The following is an 18,714-nucleotide window of genomic DNA, read 5'->3' as shown; positions in this document are numbered from 1 at the left end:
GGTAGACCTGGGTGATGGGTAACAACTGGGTGATGGGTAGACCTGGGTGATGGGTTGCCCTGGGTGATGGGTAGACCTGGGTGATGGGTAGACCTGGGTGATGGGTTAACCTGGGTGATGGGTAGACCTGGGTGATGGGTAGACCTGGGTGATGGGTAGACCTGGGCGATGGGTAGACCTGGGTGATGGGTAGACCTGGGTGATGGGTAGACCTGGGAGATGGGTAGACCTGGGTGATGGGTAGACCTGGGAGATGAGTAGACCTGGGTGATGGGTAGACCTGGGTGATGGGTAGACCTGGGCGATGGGTAGACCTGGGTGATGGGTAGACCTGGGTGATGGGTAGACCTGGGCGATGGGTAGACCTGGGTGATGGGTAGACCTGGGAGATGAGTAGACCTGGGTGATGGGTAGACCTAGGTTATGGGTAGACCTGGATGATGGGTAACAACTGGGTGATGGGTAGCCCTGGGTGATGGGTAGCCCTGGGTGATGGGTAGACGTGGGCAATGGGTAGACCTGGGTCATGGGTAAGTGGTTTTAGAAATGCGTGTCATGTGTACAGTGGAATGTTGGCCATGTTACAGGGACGGATTGTGAACCCATACAACCGCACCTTTGCTTTTGGAGCCACAAAAGAAGGAAGAAAAACGAGTGAATTTAAAATGTGGAATGGGACCTTTGCAGATGCCGCCATTCCTTTCATTCCTTGCCCATTTTTATTGTTTTTGAACTTCATGAGGCTAATATCATTTCATAATGGAAAAGCAATTACACTTTTTTTTCTCCCATTTTACGTTACACATTTCTACTTGCTGCCCTCTGTCTTGCCGGTTGTCTGTATTTATTTGCTTGTTTTTATTTTGCTGCTTTTTATTGTTTTTACTTTGCCCCCTCCCCCAACCCGCCGCACCCCCCCACACACACAACACCTTCCACAGTCGCTAACCGTCGAGCTAGCCTCTGCGGAGGCCGAACGCGCGCGCCTGTCGCACGAGCTAGACGCCTTGCTCTCGAGCCACGGCGCGGCAGTGGCCGAGCGAGACTCGCTCGCCTCCGAAAAGGAATTGACGTCGAGCCGGCTCGCCGACCTGCAAGCACGCTGCGTCTCGCTGTGCGGGGAGCTAGACGCGGCGCGGGCAGGGCAGCGGGAGCTCTCGCTGGGCCGCGACGCCCTGCTCGAAGAGAAGGAGGCTCTGATCGCCGAGGGCCGGAGGCTCGAGGCCGAGGCCGCGTCCCTGCGGCAGGACCGTGACGCGCTCGGGGAGCGAGTGGAGAAGGACCGGCAGATCGGAGAATCGGTCGCGGCGGAGGCGGCGATTGTGACGGGGGAGCGGGACGGGCTGAGCGAGGCTCTGCGGGAGGAGAAGGAGAGGCGTGGCGCCCTTGAAAATGAAGTGGAGAGCTTGAAGGCCGCACTGGCGGAAATGAAGGGTCAAGTCGAAGCTGGAAGATCTGAAGCCGGCAGTCTGGCAGAGGAGAAGAAGAAGCTGTCAGAAGAGCTCGGCGACTCTCGATGCAAACAAACCGAGGCGGATGCCCTAGCGCGGCAGTTGCAAAGCGTTGTTGAGCAGCAGGCAAACGACCTGACAACGGCACGCACGAGCAACACGCAGCTCAAGGGTGAGGCTGAAACGCTGGCGGCTGCCGTCGAGGAGTTGAAAAGCGGCAAATTGCGTGCGGAATCGGAACGGGATGAGCTGCTAGCGTCATCCGAACGGCTTCGGAGCGAGCTCAGCTGCACCAAAGAAGATGTCGCCAAACTCGAGGCGGAGAAGGAACGTGGTGCGGGCCTTCTGCAGGACACCCGGGGTGGTCTGGAGGTCGCCGAGAACGAGAGAGACGCATTGAAAGAGGCAGTGAAGGCAGGCAAAGCCGAAAACGAGTCGCTGAGACTGGAGAGCGAACGCGTGTCGGCAGAGAACGGGCGGCTCGCGCGCATGCTGGAGGAGCTGCGGAGCGACAGCAAGGTGACGGACTCGGAGCGCGCGGCCCTCCTGCAGGAGCGCGAGAGCCTCGTCTCTCGCCAGGAGGAGCTGCTGGCCACTCAGCGGCGCCAGGACACGGAGAACGCCACGCTGCAGCAAGACGGGGAGGAGATGCGCAAGCAGGCGGCGTCTCTGCGCGCCGAGCTAGAAGCGATGGCTGGGAGACAGCGGGAAGCGGCGCTGGAGAGAGAGGAGATGGCCGCCAAACAGAAGGAGGTCGAGTCGGAGTGTAACGCGTTGAAGAAACAACGGGACTTGCTGGCGGAAGAAAAGGCGTCTCTCGAAGCGAACGTGTCTTGCCTGAGTAGGGATTTGGAAGACGCGGTCGCTAAGCATCAAAGCGATTCGGCCAGGGAGCAGGAGCTGATCTCTAAGCAGGAGGAAATGATGCTGGCGCAGTCCGAGCTGGCGACTCGGCGTGATGATCTGTCGAAGGAGAACGAGGAGCTTCAAGATCTGGTGTCGGCTCTGCGCAAAGACCTGGACGACGCAGCCTCGAAGCAACGGGAAATGGCGACGAGGCAGCAGGAGTCCGACGCCAAATGCGAGAAGCTCGACACGGAGCAGCAGCGGCTCACGAATGAGTACAACGCTCTGCTGAGCTGCAACGCTCAGTTCCGGGACGAGACGTCGGGCTTAAGGAAAGACCTAGAGGAGGCCGGCATCTTGCAACGGGAGGCGGCTGCAAGAGAAGGGGAGCATATCGCAAAGTACGAAGCGCTCGCTGCGAAACTGGAGGAGGTGGGAGCGGAGTGTGAATCTGCGAGCAAGGAAAACTCGGAGCTAAAAGAGAAAGTTGTCGCGCTGGTGAGGGCTGCCGAGGAGGCGGACCTAACCCGACGGGAGATCGTCGCCGCGCAGCAGGAGGGGGCCGGCAAGCAACTCGAGCTGATCTCCAAGCAGCAGGAGCTGGAGGCTGAGCGTGAACGGCAGGCGGAGGAGATGGCGCGGCTGCGCGAGGAAGCGTCGTCACTTGGCGAGCGGTTGGAAGAGGCCGCCACGGGCCGCGAGCGGGCGACCGCCGAACGGACGCGGCTGGAGGAGGAGCGCGGGCGACTCGAGGGCCGCTGCTCGGAGCTTGGCGAGCTGGCCGCGGCTCTCCGCATCGAAATCGCGGAGGCGGCCGCGAAGAGGGAGCAGGCGGAGTCGCTTTGGCGGGAGGTCGAGGCGAGGGAGGCGGCGCTGGCGGAGAAGCGGCGGAACGCGGAGGGGGAGCGCGACGCGTCGGCCGGGGAGTGCGCAGAGCTGCGCGCCCTCGTCGCTTCCCTGCGGAGCGAAACGGAGGGGGCGGTGGCGGAGAGGGAGCGACAGGAGGGCGACGCGCGCGAGCGGGAGCGGGCTGCCGTCGCGAAGGCGCTGGATGAAGAGAGGGGATGCTGGCTGAAGAAGGAGGAGGACACGGCAGCGCAGTTGAAAGAACTCGAGTTGATGTGCTCTGCCAAATCGGCGCAGGCAGAGGAGGTATCTGGGATGCCGCAAAAAATAGATTACATGTCTAATGAGCTTGAATCGAGTCACAATCTGACTTGCTTAACCAGCATCCTCCTGTCCAATTACCTCATGCGAATGTCGTCTTATCTGACTCTGACTCTACCTCTGCACGTGTTTTGCTTCTTTGGAAAAAAAAAAATAACATGACAGTGTGTGCTTTACACTGTTCACATTGTGTTCAATTGGTAATTTCAGTATTTTATTTAATTGAAGAAAGCATGTCCAGAGGGATGTCACATTTTCTCATTTCTTCATGCATTCCACTCGAATTTTTTTTAACACTCCACACTTAAGCTTTGCTTTAATGAGATATTAACGATCATGCTTTGCCTGTGTGACGCCTCTTAAGCACATTTACTGTTTACACGGTATTTGACACCTAGGATTTTCTCCGATCATATTCTCCGGATTGTCAGACGCTTTGGAAAAGTTAGAAACACCCCAATAATTTCATTATAATCTGATGACACGCACGCATCTTCATACGCGACGCTCTCTGTAGCACCATGGGAAACCATCCCCCCCAGCACAACAGAGAGATTGTTGGCAGGCTGGAAACAAATAGGTTTAACAAAAATACGACTGGTAGGGTCTGGAACAGGCTAAGGGCATTGTACATGCAATGTGGTGATCACATCATGATAGGTTTGCAAGGCATGATGGGAGTTGGGCCTACCCTGCTGTTTGCACGCACCCATCTCCAAGATTATAAACACAAAATAACTCTATGCATTCGTCATTAACACATTGTGTGTGTGACCTTAAAAAACTAATTATAAATATAATAGGCGACGTTTTGGGCACTGTCCCTTCTTCTTAGCGCATTTGCTGCTCAGGTAGTGTTATTGATGAATGTTATGGAGGTTTTTAGTTTAATACTGGATTATGTGATGGACACATCCCCAAATACAGCGGTGGGGGTGGGGGGGGTGAAAATGCACCTCTTGTAATCCGGAGGATATGGTAATGAGGTGTTCTTACCTACTCTTGTCTAGAAATTGAATCCTCTGAAATCTTTTTCTCACAAACCATTCATTTTCATCGATTGCGAGACGATTGAGAAGGCAGCGTGATTCTGCACATCGTCGAAATGATTAACCCCTCCCCTCCCTCGCCCGACCTCCAAGCTCCCCCCCCCCGCCCCCCGACTCCCCGAACCGCACGTCGCGTCTCTAATAATTCGGCGTGCACGAGCGTCGACGCACGACCAAACGAACCGACGAGAACCCACCGAGCACATGGAGTTTACAAAGGCGCACGCATGCGCCGCCCGGAGGGAGGGCGTCCGGTAAGGAGCACGGCCCCATTTACTTGGAAGGGTGCAATGCTTGGACTTGCATCAGCATGCGCCTTGTTTTTTTTTTCCGCGCTTGAACGCGGTGACATGTTGCGTTGGCTCGTGTATAATTCTACCGCTCGCACGGCCACTGACCCTGTTGCATTCTCTCCGTCGCCAGATGAGAAAGAGACTTGGACTAACCCTCCACAAAGTTTCAATAATTTATTCAAACATTAACCTGTTCAAATTGGCGTTTACAAATGAAGGTTGATGTCGCGTTGCCAAACTTATGGCTTTAAATCAACCTGATCATTAATATTATTATTGTTCTAATGGCATGATTTTAATTTTTTTAGCTGGATGATAATTTATGTATGGGTACCTTTTATTAAAGAAAACACACCTTATTAAAGGAATCAAGTATTGATTAAATTCAATACATAATGTGCTTTGGGTATGATGCTTGGCAGGTCACTGCATTTCAAACACGTCTTCCCTTGGTGTGTTTTGTTGTTGTTTGTGTCGGTTGTGGCGGTGCCTTTAAACAGTCGCTTAAAGCCAATGAAGAGCTCCTGCAGAAGCTGAGCAAGCTGCAGGGTGAGAGAGAGGCCCTGGCGGAGACAAATGCCAGCATCTCCACGACCTTGCAGAAGACCAACGATGCCAACAACAGATTGGCCCAGGAGGTGATCGCCATTTTATTTCACTCACTATTATTATCGTTAAGCATACGGTACAACGTCGCTTATCCGACCGTCCGTCACATGTTTGGCCTAACCAATTGACTGCCTTCGACCCACGCGGTATTTGTGCGTGGTTGTAAAATGGTAAATTTCGAACTCTTTGGTTCTTTGGGTAAAGTCACGTAGGTATAAATTAAAATAAATCACGACGTTTCAGGTGGGAAAGCATGGTCTGCTGCTGAGGCAGACTGTTTTAAAAGGTTTGAAATGGGTGTAGGTCAAGAGTTATAAAGAAGTGGCCTGGATATTGTATTTGCAATGTCCTGGAGTCTACAAACTAAGTTGCACCTGTGGTGGCTGTTACATTGTGGAAACGAAACGACATATCTCGGACCGTGTTCGCAAACACAAGTCAGATCTGAAACACGGCAGAACCAATACCTCTGCCGTTGCTGACCACCGTTATAACGCTGTGGGCTCGCATGATATTGTTTTTTGTCCGAGACCAAGGTACTCTGCAAACCTTCAGGCTACTATCAAAGGTTTGTTCATGAAGTCATCCAGATATATAAACATAGCCATAATTTCAACCGAGAAGATGGATACAAAATGAGCAATCATTGGAAGGATGTTATTAACCAGGTAAAACCCCAACTGCTTTGGAGTGGTTGCCGTCTATCATATCTGCCGGGTACCACTACTACTCTATTTTTCCGAGTTAACCTCTCCTCCGCATCCCTAGCTCTCTCGGCCTCCCACTCCCAGCCCCGCCTACTTCCCCCCCCCCCAGCCTCACGTACTCCCCCTCGCGTACTCCTCCTCGCGTACGCCTCCTCGCGTACTCCTCCTCGCGTCCACGCAGCGCTCCCCCTACCCCACACCCCCACTCCTCCCTCTCCCCCCTTGCTCCTCCCCCTTTCTTACCGATATAACCTCCTACCACGGCAACTCTCTCTCCCACTTCAGCAAAAAAAAAAAATCTTGCTGTGGTTTTCCCACCTGATGATGATTGCTTGTGTTGCAATCGAAATGTCGTGATTTTATTTATTTTATTTTCTACCTACTACGTGACTTTACCGAAAGAACCAACGAGTATGGATCCCTGCAGTCACGAAAACTTCAAATCTAGATTGTTGAATTCCGACCATATATTTGTTTATTGGTTACATATATATTTCATTAAAATATACTCAACCGATGGTAATTAATCTGCGCATCGTATTTTACCTGCCTCAGTGGAACATACTCTTTGGTTCTATTGGGTAAAGTCACGTATGTGACTTTACCTACGTAACTTTACCCAATAGAACCAAAGAGTATGGATCCTAGCAGTCACGAAAGCTTTAAATCAGTGGAACATCACATTTGCAATGGTGTCCAGGGTTATGGATGTTGTATTTTGCATGTTGCCGAATCAGGACCTCTTCACGTGCGTGCTCTTAAATCTCTTGTATGCATATGCTCGCTTCTAAGGCCCAGCCAAGTATTTTCCCGTGAGATAGTATATTTATTGAACTTCTTTCGCACCGTACCTAGCCAACCGTGCTAATCGGAGGTGTACAGCAGCATACACTTTATTCGTATCCACTAAACCTATTAGTGCGTGGTGTAGCCGTCGTTCAATAGACATTGACGTATCCAACCATTTCTCACATCTGCCTATACCTCTTGTCCCCACTGAGTTCGATATGCGACGTTGTACTGTACAATTTAAAATGAAAGTGCAGCGCTCTTGTCAAGCCACTGTTGTACGAAGGCCTTTCCACATCGTTCCGATTATGGGGGTTGGCAGACTGCTTCACCACACTGGTCTGTGCTGTGGGATGGCCAAGTGGGAGAATGGCTCAGGACCGGTTGGGATATCACGCACCACTCATGTTAGCCTTGGCCCACAGTCAAAGTCTAGGCGGTGGTTTCTTTGGACAGGGCACCAATCACTATGCCATCGCTCCACACAGTTCACAGAATATACATATGTGCGTATGTTGAGCTTCTTTCAAAACTATACGTAGCCAACCGTGCTAATCGGGAGGTGAAATCCGCTCAAGTCTCCTGTAAACCATGTGACCTCCGCGTGTGGCCACGCCCACTTTGAACCCCTCCCCTCTCCACGCCGCCGTCCACTGTGAAAACAAAACGCCGCTCCCCCGTGCAGCAGCAGCAGCGTCGGGGCCCTCGTGTAGCCTCTTCCTCCCCATCCTCATCTCTCTTGACTCTTTGCTCCAGTTTTTTGTTCCTTTTCCTGTACATATTTATTTATACGTATGTAGTGGGTTCCACGGAGGCACACACATCAGCCACCTGGCCCTTGAGTAGTCATACTGGATATGTACACACCCATCGACACAATATGGACGTCAGGGTCCCCTGCCAGAGTTTCAGTTTCATTTGGTATCGCCCTGTGAGCCATTCGGCTCTTGAATCGGGTGCAACCGCAACAAACAAAAAAACTAAAATATGAACAAGAAAACATCTTAAAGTGACTACGCGCAAACAGAAAAATCCAGGAAAAACCAGCAAAATCTTCCAGAAAAATCACCGTACACCAACGCTGTGTGCAAAAATACCAGTGGGATTCAAGTCAAACAACAACAACCACAAAATAACTTAGATTAAAGCAATCAGTTTAACTCCGTACTACAACAAATAAACATGGCCAAACCAAAAAACATTTTCTAAATCACCAAAATGAAGCCATAAAAGCAATGTAACAGTGATCATAGGAACTGTGACCGAAATTTCACAATAAACGACCTAAACAACATGTACCACCAAGCCCTGTAGCCATAGCTGGCTGCATGAATCACTCCACAACAGCAGGAGCATCAGTAGGAGTATCAAAAATTTTCAATACACCTTTAAAGATCACACACTAAATCAAAACACAAGATCATACTTTGCAGCAGTCATCCGGAGCAAAACATTTGATTTGAATAGTGGCAGCTAGGGGTGTACAATTCCTCTAGAGCAGTTTTGAGTGAAGATCTCATAGGTAATGATTCAACTTGCAGTTTATTGGCAATAGCATTCCAGAGCCTGGGGGCATCAATAGCAAAGGCCCTTCCTCCAGTATTTGTACGGCAATAAGGAATGTGAAGCTGGTAAATGAGTGAAGACCTTAGGTCACATTTGTTCTTCGAAACAGGAGATCCAGCAGGTAGTCTGCGGATTTTTTTGTAAGTACATCGTGAATAAATAAGATCTGATGTACAAGCGGTCGATCATTAAGAGATGTTAAGTTTGACCCAATGTAGAGATCACAGTGGTGGGTCCTATATGGGCAGTTCAATGCAAATCGAGTGATAAATTGAGTCAAGCTTCTTCAGTACAGTACTGGGGGCTAATTTATATACGATGGCACAGTAATCAAGTAGAGGCAGTATGGTAGCTTTTATCAATTCCAAACGGAACATAGGGGGGAGGCAGTGCAACCATCCCATCACTCAGGTGGTGATAGGGTGAAGTCTGAACCATCCAGGTGCTTATCCACCTCTTAATTAGATTGTGGACATCTTCCGACATCCTGGCTCAAAGAAGTCACGCTTCGAGGTCGACCCACATACTGGGTCAAAGAAGTCGAGCTTCGAGGTCGACCCACATACTGGGTCAAAGAAGTCGCTCTTCGAGGTCGACCCATATACCAGGTCAAAGAAGTCGGGCTTCAAGGTCGACCCAGTATGCTGCACCCCAAGGTGCAGCAACCGTTAGTGTGCAGCCGCTATACTTTGCCCCATAGAACGGTGGGTACCACACAGTTATAGCGTTGCAATTCTCCATCCCACACATCAGCAGCCCTCCTTTGAGGATCACTGGGGACATTTATAGTCGCCCTTTACCACCCTCCCGTCTTTCTGACGCGGCGTCTCACTTTTCAGTCGCACGCATTGGCCGTATCGGGGGGGGGAATTTTTAACAGTCTCTCTCACCAGGGCTCGCATCGCAGCGTTAGCTGTACACAATCGAAACGGAGAGGACAAAAACGCAAAAGGACGGACAGATGGAAGATCAACGCACCCTTGATCCACCAAGATCTTAAGGGGCATTCTCGCACCAAAAACAAATCTGTGCAACACAGACAGGATACAGCCATTGACCTTGAACAAGCACCGGACCGGTCGTTTGGATCTCCCAATAAATCAGTCCAACAACAGACAGGATACAGCCAGTGACTTTGAACAACACTGGACCTGCCATTTGGATATACCCATTAACAAAACACGGGCTCAGAGCACCTGAACTCTACGGCAACAACAACAACAACAACAAAAAACGAAGTTACAACGCGGACAACTGACACGGACGCCGTGGCCAATCCGACACCCAACGCAACCCGATCCTCACGCCCCGCAACCCGGCGAGGAGTAACAGCAAACAAATCCCACCTGGCGCATGAAAACGATGCATGGTGTGCCTGCAAGGCACTGGTGTGAGATGTGTCGCGACTCGCCTGAGGACCCAGAGGTGAGCGGAGGACGGCAGAGTGGAAGTCGAACGGCGTCCCGCGGCATCCTCTTGAGACGTGACCCGGCGGGCGGCACTCAAAGCAGATGACGGGGGCGCTCCTGGCACGAGTGGAGGTCCTCCCCTCCGCAGGGGTCGGTTTTTGGCGGGAGACGTGATTTGGCGGGAACCCGCTCCCGCCCGGCTGACAGAATGGCGGCCGCGCGCGCTGGCGGGCCGCGTTTCTTGGGTTTCCCGCGCGTGGGAAACGGCAGCGGCGGAGCCGTCTCCCCGTGGATCCCCCGGCACAGCGACTTCACTTCGCGGTCCCTCCAGTTCCAACACGGCGACCCAACGCTACTGGTGCGGCAAAAAAAATCGACGGGGCAGGCGATGCGCGTCAGGCGCTTGCTCCCCAACGGCGGCGGCGCGGAGACGTCGGCTCCCTCCCGCTATCGAGCCGCCTTGCAGTCTTTAACCGGGCTGTCTGGGGAATCACCCCCTCGTCGTCCTCTTCATCCATAGACGCCTTGGTGAGTCGTTTTCGTCCCGTAAACATCGCCCTACGCTAGGGCTATCACCTAGCTATTTTTACCACTTCTGACGCCAGATGTGTAGTGGGTTCCACGGAGGCACACACTTGGAATTTGGAGGCGACACGTTTATTCTCACACCCCAACAGGGTAACTGCATAAACGTGCAACAGGTTAACTGGACCACAACGGGGTAACTAGACCACAAATGTGTAACTACATAACCGGGTCAGTCAGGACACACTGTCTGACCCACGATGCCGAGCGTAAAGACCGAAGACCGAGGATCGAAGAGACGTAGCACCGACAGGTTGATTCCAGAAGACGGCCTCGATTGGCTGTCGGGACCTCTCTTTTATGCCCCTGAGCGTGGCCTGGCTCTGCCCTCGGCCATGTTCCCTTCTAGATTCTACCAGAAGGTTCTGGCCTATACATCACGTGTCCCTCTCGCCACATTTTGGCCCCCCTCATTATCCCGTCCTGGTCACGTGTCCTCTCGGGTTCACCCAGACTGTCACGTCCTTAACTGCCCCCTCTCTGACAGTCAGCAGAACCATGCTCCCTAGGGCCCCCTTCCATGCCATACATACTCTGGTGTCAGAGAGAGACTCTAACACGCACAGTTCCACTTTCTATGAGTAGTTGGCGCTAAACGCCGTAGTGACTCAATATGCGTCACTACACGTATATAAGTTTCTAGCATATATGCGTGTGCGTGTTTACACAGTGGTGCTTTTAACGTGGGACAGAAGAGCCACTATAACGCACGGCGTTTTAATTACCTTTTCATATTGCCCGTTAAAAAATATATATATTTGATTTGAATATTGCAAGCAGAAATGCAAGATGGGCATATATATATAAAATAATTGGCCATTTGAAGTGGTTTCAAAGACCGAACTCACGTTAATTCATTTACGCACCGCATTTAAAAACGGTATACTTCCGTACCTTCCGCCCCATTTATGCTGCCTTCCCGCGCATAACGGTGTATATATATTTTTTCTTTTTCCGGCGATCACGGCGCGCTAATGAACGACTTGCGGCACCGCGGCGCGCTCCCTCTCGCCGGCTCCCGGAGACTCGAGCGCAATTCCTGCGCCATAAAATGTTTAAATCCCATCCAGAAAGTAATTTCGTGCCTGGGGTAAATGGTGAGCGGGAGAAAAAATTGCTAGGCAATGGAGCAGCAAGCATTGGATTTCCTCCCCCCCCCCCCCCCCCCCCTCTTGTTCCATGCCTTCCTCATCATCCTCCCTCCTGCCAGCAGAGAGCCAGGAGCATAAACGTGCATGTTCACGCACGCTTGCACACACAGCCGAGCGCACGTTACATCCCGCTTTAAATTTTAATTTTATTTTTTATTTACGCTCTGCGGTAACAAAGCGATACAGAACCGGAGAAGTACAGCAACGATGCATGTTTGTGTCAGTGAGTTAAAACCTTTGTGTTTCTCAGGCGTGATCTAGCAAAGTCAAGTCGAAACCAGTTGAGGGTTTTTGCCTGTATTGAAACAATGATGCTTGAATGATATATGCACTCCCGGAAGGTCGTGCAGCTGATGAAAAACTTTAGATTAATTTTCTCTTTTACGTGGCGAGACGGATGTGTGAAAGAGACATTGCTTATTTATTGAGTTCGGAAAATAACGAGGTAAGCAAAGCAAATCTGGGAGAGAACAGAGGAAAGGATCGGACACGATAGAGAAAGAAGGGGACTTCTCGCCAGGTATTCACGATGGAGAACAAGATCATGTTGACATTGAGTCAAGAAAGGGCATCCTCACCCACATGTACACCGCCAGCGATCCCTGCAACAGATCCTCCACGTGTTCTCAAGTGTAAACATCCCGCATGAGGTTTCTCCAGTGATCGGATGTGGCAACTTAATGGGGTATCCGTATGCCTTGAATGGAGCAGTCTTGAGACCACCACTGGACAATCCTCGGTAAGAGATATGGGGAGAGGCTGAACATGACTGGGACTGAGTGCCGCAGGCAGGCAGGGCAGGGCAGGCAGGCACTGAGAGTGTGACAGAGCTGCATGTCCACCGTCCTTGCGTAACCGGGCGACACTTTGCAACGAATACTCAATGGGGTATGCGTGCTTGCAAGTAGGCTGCTGAGATTGTACGCAGGGGCAGAGGTAGGGCCAGACGGTGATGGAAGAACATTTTTCAGACTGCAAAATTAATTATACTGGAACACAAAGTCACTCAGTCGGTATCCATTATTTAGTCGGAAAACTTTATTTAACATAAACCCATTGAGGCACGTGAAACATTGCGAGGGTGACCGGGGTAAATGACTTGGATGAACTCATGTTTGGAGGCAAAATCGATAGCCTATAAATTAACCTTTCGTGGTATGACATTAAATGCATCCACAATGAAATATACATCAAGAATTGTTCATGAATTATTTACGTTAATGAATAATATCTCCAGCAAATGGTCTGTGACATACAACACATGTAAGCAGAAAACAAATAAGTAGACAATTACACCTCCTTCCCATATTCGTCTCGCCACATGAAAAATAAATTAAAAGTGTCCCTTTTTACATGCATGTCATCAGCCGTACGGCCTTTTGGGAGTGTGTATATATTTTCAGCAGCATTGGTTTAATACACGCAACATTTTGGAACCAGTTTTGGCATTCAGTATCTCATCAACTTAGTCAAGCTCGCTTAAACCAGTGTCGGTGAGAAAAATTCTGTTATATTCTTAGTTTTTTCGAAAGCTTTAAATCAAAAAATAAAAATTCTGTTCTCTATCTCTACATATAATCGAATTTGTGATTTATGTAAGTATGCATGTTGAACTTCTTTCGCACCGTACGTAGCCAAGCGTGCTAATCAGAGGCACAACGGACAAGCAATAAAATTTGTGGGGAAGGGAGGGCGACGGAGCGGGGGGAGGGGGGGGCGGCGGAAATTTCCCCACTCTCTGCCCCCCTCCCTCAACTCCCCCCATGGCGTGTCTACAAGCAGGCACAGCTGCGACGCATAGCCGCGTTGGCGCACACCTATAGACACGCGCTGGCTGGGTAATGGTCACCAAGGGTGGCGAGAGGCTCCCGTTGTTCGGAGCCGTATTAGAGAGGCGGTCGGGGGGGGGGGGGGGCGGAGGAGGGTGGTCCCTGCCCTGAAGCATAACCCCTGCAGAGGGCAGCAGATGGCCGTCTTTGGCGACGGGACGCGCCAACGTTGCTCGCCCTTTCTCGTTGCACCGCACGACTTGGCGGCCCGTCGTCGCCGCTGCAGCGTGCACCGGGAAGCGAGAACATCGAGGAACGCGAACGCCATTGGAAACAATTTCGTCCGAACAATTCGTCGGCTTTTATCTTTTGCCCTCCCGACAAGCAGACTCTAAGCGGATTTCTGCGCGCCGTTGCAAGCTGTGCGGCTCGCATCGGTTGCTTTTTGCACGGCGCCTCCACGCGGTACGCTCGTTCATTTATTTTTTTCCCGGCGTACGCAATTTCCCGCCCCCAACCTACTCCCCAGTCCCCGTAACGTGCCGGCTAATGGAAATAGACGCCCTATTATAAATAAATAATGGAGGCGGCTATTTGCAGGAGCGGATTTAGAACCACGTCGCCGAGCAGGGAGAGAGCGTAGGTCTTTCGGGGGATTTGCAGCAGAATCTTCCGCAAGCGGGAATTTTCACCGTCGCTGCCGCTCCCGGTCTCTGGCGATTGCCCCAACAAAGCCGACCGTGTGGAACGATTCCGCGTGCCGGTCTCTCGCCGCTCACCTCTCAACAGCGTCGGTCAGCGGACTGTTGCAAAAGAAACGTTCTGTTACGTACGCCCCATGCATGTGCTACTTCATACCTGCTTGTCTAATGACCGTCAAGGATTCATAGCCACGTTGCTCTCGCCGGGGATGATTATTGTAATGGGTTTCGTTTTTGCTGAAATTCTCCTTTTATTTCGTTAACTGTTCGGGCAAACGCAACGTAACCTCCCCGTTAGATGTCCCCCGCAGGTGTTGACCTGTGGCCCCGATCCTCCGTTGCGTTTTTGACGGCCTTAATCAAGCGGCGGCGCGTGTGTGCGTTTCAGCGGGCCAGTGACGCAAATCGCTGCTGACAGTACAGCTTTGGAACATCGCCGGGGGGGGGGGGTAGGGGAGGGGGGCGGGGAGGATGTGTGGAAGGAGGCCGGAGTTACAGCGGAGGGGGAACGGGAGGGGAGCGAACGAGCGGAGGGATGGGCGCATTAACGAAGCGGCAATGTCGTTCGTTTAGAGAGAGGAGCCACGTGTTTGTTGGCGTCTCGAAGCACTCCCCAGGGATGAAGGGGGGTTGGGAAGCGCTTGATGTCACTTGCTTAGCTCGGAGAGTATTCTCCGTCGCTCTATTGCCGTGTTCTGCTGTCGGTATCAAACATTTCATTTTGACCTTGGAGCGCTTTGGCGAAGATTAAAAGTTGCTTAATCCTGCAGACGATCGCCCTGCTTTCTGTCTCACTGTTTGCTACGCAGTCCAGAGAGGGGGCTGGTTACGTAAAAAACCCCACCGTCAGAATGCAATTATGTAACCCCTTGCACCGAGTGCTTACCGTGCGCCGCTGAAAGGATACACGCTTGGAATCGGTCGGACGACTCCGGTCTCCGTTAGGACCGGCGTGCAGGTGAGGCATTGTATTTGCACAATGTCACGGCGATTGGTTCGCCGGACGTGAACTGATTTTTTCAAAGTGATTATGCTTGTATTTGAGCGTGCGCTGAAATGCCAGCGTGTGCTGCATTATTGGACCCTCAGCTTGCGTCCTGTGGTGGCCCCGGCTTTTTGTCTCCACCAGCACCCAGGCCGTGGAAATTTCCTGCCCCCTTGGAGGTTTAAACTTGGGAGTCGACTGACTAGGGGCCGACTCTTTTCTCGTTCTCTTTCTTTAGCCTCTCTCTCCCCCGCTTACTCCTTGCTTATTATTAATTCCCATCCTTTACTTGCTCGGCGCTCTGAGAACTATGATAAAGGACACCGTATAAATCCCAAGTATAATTACTTTACGTTCATTATTACTATTAAATGTTACGGCGTATAGCCAGACCGTGAACGGTTTTGATCGCATGTAATTTTCGCTGAAGGCGGATGGGAGTTCGGGAAGATTTGTGTCCATAGAGGCTAAGCCCAATTACATTAAATGGCGCGTGCATTTGTGTATGTGTACGTGCACGATTTGAGTGTTCGCAAATGTTGGGCTGGCCTGACGTGGCCCAGAGGGTTCCCACTTGGAATATGGAACAACTATTTTTTTATTTAGCAGGTAAGGCCCACTGAACTATATAGCTTTTTTCAGAAGCGACCTGGCCACAAATGATAGCTCAACGAAATGAATGTCTTATCACGTGGAAATTTATAGCAGACAAATACTCTAAGCGCATGTTGATTCTAAATGTGGAGTTAAAAACCAGACGACCTGGAAAAATATCCACGCGACCACGGGGAGAGAATGCAACCTCCAAATATATAGGCGTCAGGGTCTGGATCGAACCCATGCCCTGTATACCAAGGCAAAGTAGTAAACATCTCGTCACCATGTCGCCCGACTAAACCAGGTTGCTGCCAAGCGTAGCAAGTTGATGTTTCCAGCCCCCACCAACCAATGATTTATACAGAAACAAAACTATTCGACTAAATTAGATTGTGGTCATTATTTGGTAAAATTCAACCTGCTGAGAATTGAAAATATCGGTTTTATGCGTCAGGAGATTAACGTTGCTCCCTGCGGCAGGCCAGGTAGATGAGTGCTGGCACCCACCGAGTGGACCGCAGGTCACTTGAAGAGGTTCTCAGAAGTCGTTCTGTGATATCTTCTTCCACGAGCCGTTTTCTTTACACGGAGGGTCACTGGCTTGCAAGAGATCTTAATGGATGCTTCCTCGCTTGACATGACACCCATAGCACAGTTGGAATAAAATTGGAAGAAAAGACAACTTATTTTTTTTAAACCAGTTGAAAAACATTTTGCTGCAACACTTAATGCGTCAGATCTCGTCCAATCTCGGAAGCTAAGCTGGTTTAAGGCTGCATAATGCTTGGGTGGGCGACCACTTTACATGAGAGGCGTTCCGACTATCGACATAAGGGCTGCATGGCGGACAGCAGAGGGCAGTACAGCAGTTGTGATATACCTCTACGTCCCCACATCCATGCTCCCTGCCTCCTTCACCAACTCGAGCTAAGCCGACCTACACGGCATTGCGGAGGCCCTCATCCAGCAGTAGATTGACGGGGGGGGGGGGGTGTGGGAACATACTTGCGCGTGTTACTGCAGCGTGCCTTTGCTCTTCGCGTGCATGTGTTTTTCCGCAGCTGGAGAGACTGAAGCAGCTGAGTCAGCAGGAGCGAGAGACGGGGAGAGAGCGCGACGATGGCAGCAACCAGAGGATTGTGGGGCTCACCGCTCAGCTGTGAGTTTTTCACTGGGCACTGGTCCGAATGTGATCGAGCACTCGCGAATTACTGTATCTGGGAAAGGTGCATAGCAACGTCGCCGCCGACTTACTGGCAGACTTAATGCCCGCTTGCTAGCCAGTGCTGCACAGGGATAGCTGCATGACTAGTTGCATGAGGAGTTCCTCATGCGGACGTCTTTGCAGCCAGTTGCGAGGAAGTTGCGCAACCGGTTCCTCACTGCAGAAGAGGCAGATTCGCACGTCTAATTGCTTGGGCTAGCATGGACCCCGGCCTAAGAGATTCCCTTTTTTCGCAAAGGGAAATCTTTCTTGAGCGCGTGGCTATCATTTATTTATCGCCGCCTTCTCTCCGTGCAGCGAAGAATTGAGGGCAAGCGTGTCCCAGAAGGAAGCGCAGCTGTCTGGACTGAAGCAAGAGAAAGAGAGGCTGGTGTCAGAGCTGGCACAGGTGAAGCAGGGCGAGCTGGTCGGCCAGAAGGTAAGACATGGGGCCTGTCTGTCACATGGTAATGATCGCGCCTTGCAGGCGCACCCAGCCGTGCTCGCCTGTTCCCGTGCCTTTGCTTTTTGCCGTTGGTATCGGGGGCACGACCGTGTTGGGTGTTCGCGGTTGTTGCTGCGCGTCTGTCCCGACGTGTCGCTCTCTCTCGTGTTGTACCGCACGGTGATGTCGGTCTGTTGTGTCCGCTGCACGTGCCGGTAGCACAATACTGAAGAAGCTTCCGGCACGCAGAGTGAAACGTTGGACGTTGCGCCAAACAACACGCGGCACGACCTGAAAACGCGTCGGAGATGCGGAGGAGCAGGAATGTCGGAAAATATTTTAGCTTTTTTAAATTGCATAATTGGCACTGCTGTAATTCTGAGAATGCTCTTGTCTATAACGTTGGGCAACCTAGCAATGTTTAATGCAATTAAAAAAATTATTTTATGTTACCAGTGTGAGAAGCCAGAGACTAGGGGCATGAGTCTGCCAATAGGGTTCAAAGATCACTGCTGTTGTGTGTAGAATCCCAATTGAGTAATTAGCGGTGTAATTTTCGAAATTGGCAAGTTTGGACCCTGACGCTGATGGAACACATTGGCCTGCTCTTTCGAATCACGTCGTGGGAATATTTGAAGTCCACTGCGAGTGAAGCAGATGGCACGGAGTGTTATTTATGGTTATTATAACCGTGGTAATAATCAGGGGCTGCCACCGAATTGGAACCGTGCACCTCTGCAACAGGCGACGAACGCGCTACCGACGGGCCACGTCACCGCCCTGACCGGCCAGTCTCTGCTGATGAGACTCTGCGTCTGCTTAAACAAAATGCTGCTGGAAAACATTGGTGCAGCAGCCTCATTGGCCGATGGACCACAACGACACCGCGAAACAGGCCCTCGCCCTATTAATTTAGTATTGAAACCAGTCAAAGTATTGCCCGTTTCCGCTGCTCTAATACTGACCACCCACCCCCCCCCCCCCGTAACCCCCTCCTCCACTTGCCCTGATGCCGAAACGTGCGAGGTCGAAAAAACAGTGGCAATGTTCTTCCAACGCCATCCCATTAACACGCGCGTGCTTGACCTTTTCTAAATCTTTGCACATTTCTTGAAAATATCGGTGATTATTTGAGCACGGGCGTCCAGACCCTTCAGTTTTACAAAATGTCTTGACAGCCTACGTTTTTTTTTTTTGTATTCGAAACGGCGGCGGGCGCCGCTCATCGCTGTCGTTGTTTGGCACCCTCGCAGCCGAAACGACGTCGCTTTACCGCACGCGGCTCTTAAGCGCCGCTGCGGCAGAATGATGATGGCGAGAATAGTAACGGCGATGCCACTGGATTTATACGGCACCCATATGCGCGACTGCATGTCGAGATCCTTTTGCCG

General features: G+C 51.4%; 1 protein-coding gene across 13 annotated transcripts in view; it reads left to right on the top strand.

Moving 5' to 3' along the window:
• Positions 1 to 18,714, top strand: part of LOC116950050 (uncharacterized) — a 75,916-nt gene that overhangs the window by 36,861 nt on the left and 20,341 nt on the right. For all 13 annotated transcript variants that reach the window (XM_032967442.2, XM_076072591.1, XM_032967441.2 and 10 more), the window contains 4 exons: positions 942 to 3,449; positions 5,307 to 5,444; positions 16,736 to 16,833; positions 17,197 to 17,317. In XM_032967442.2, the coding sequence (XP_032823333.2) occupies positions 942 to 3,449; positions 5,307 to 5,444; positions 16,736 to 16,833; positions 17,197 to 17,317 (2,865 nt within the window). The remainder of the gene's footprint in view (positions 1 to 941; positions 3,450 to 5,306; positions 5,445 to 16,735; positions 16,834 to 17,196; positions 17,318 to 18,714) is intronic.

Source organism: Petromyzon marinus, chromosome 38, assembly GCF_048934315.1.
Source record: "Petromyzon marinus isolate PM22_M1 ecotype Great Lakes invasive population chromosome 38, UKy_Petmar_22M1.pri1.0, whole genome shotgun sequence".
Lineage (NCBI taxonomy): Eukaryota > Metazoa > Chordata > Hyperoartia > Petromyzontiformes > Petromyzontidae > Petromyzon > Petromyzon marinus.
The sequence above is the reverse complement of the archived record's forward strand: the minus strand, read 5'-3'. Positions and strand labels throughout refer to the sequence as shown.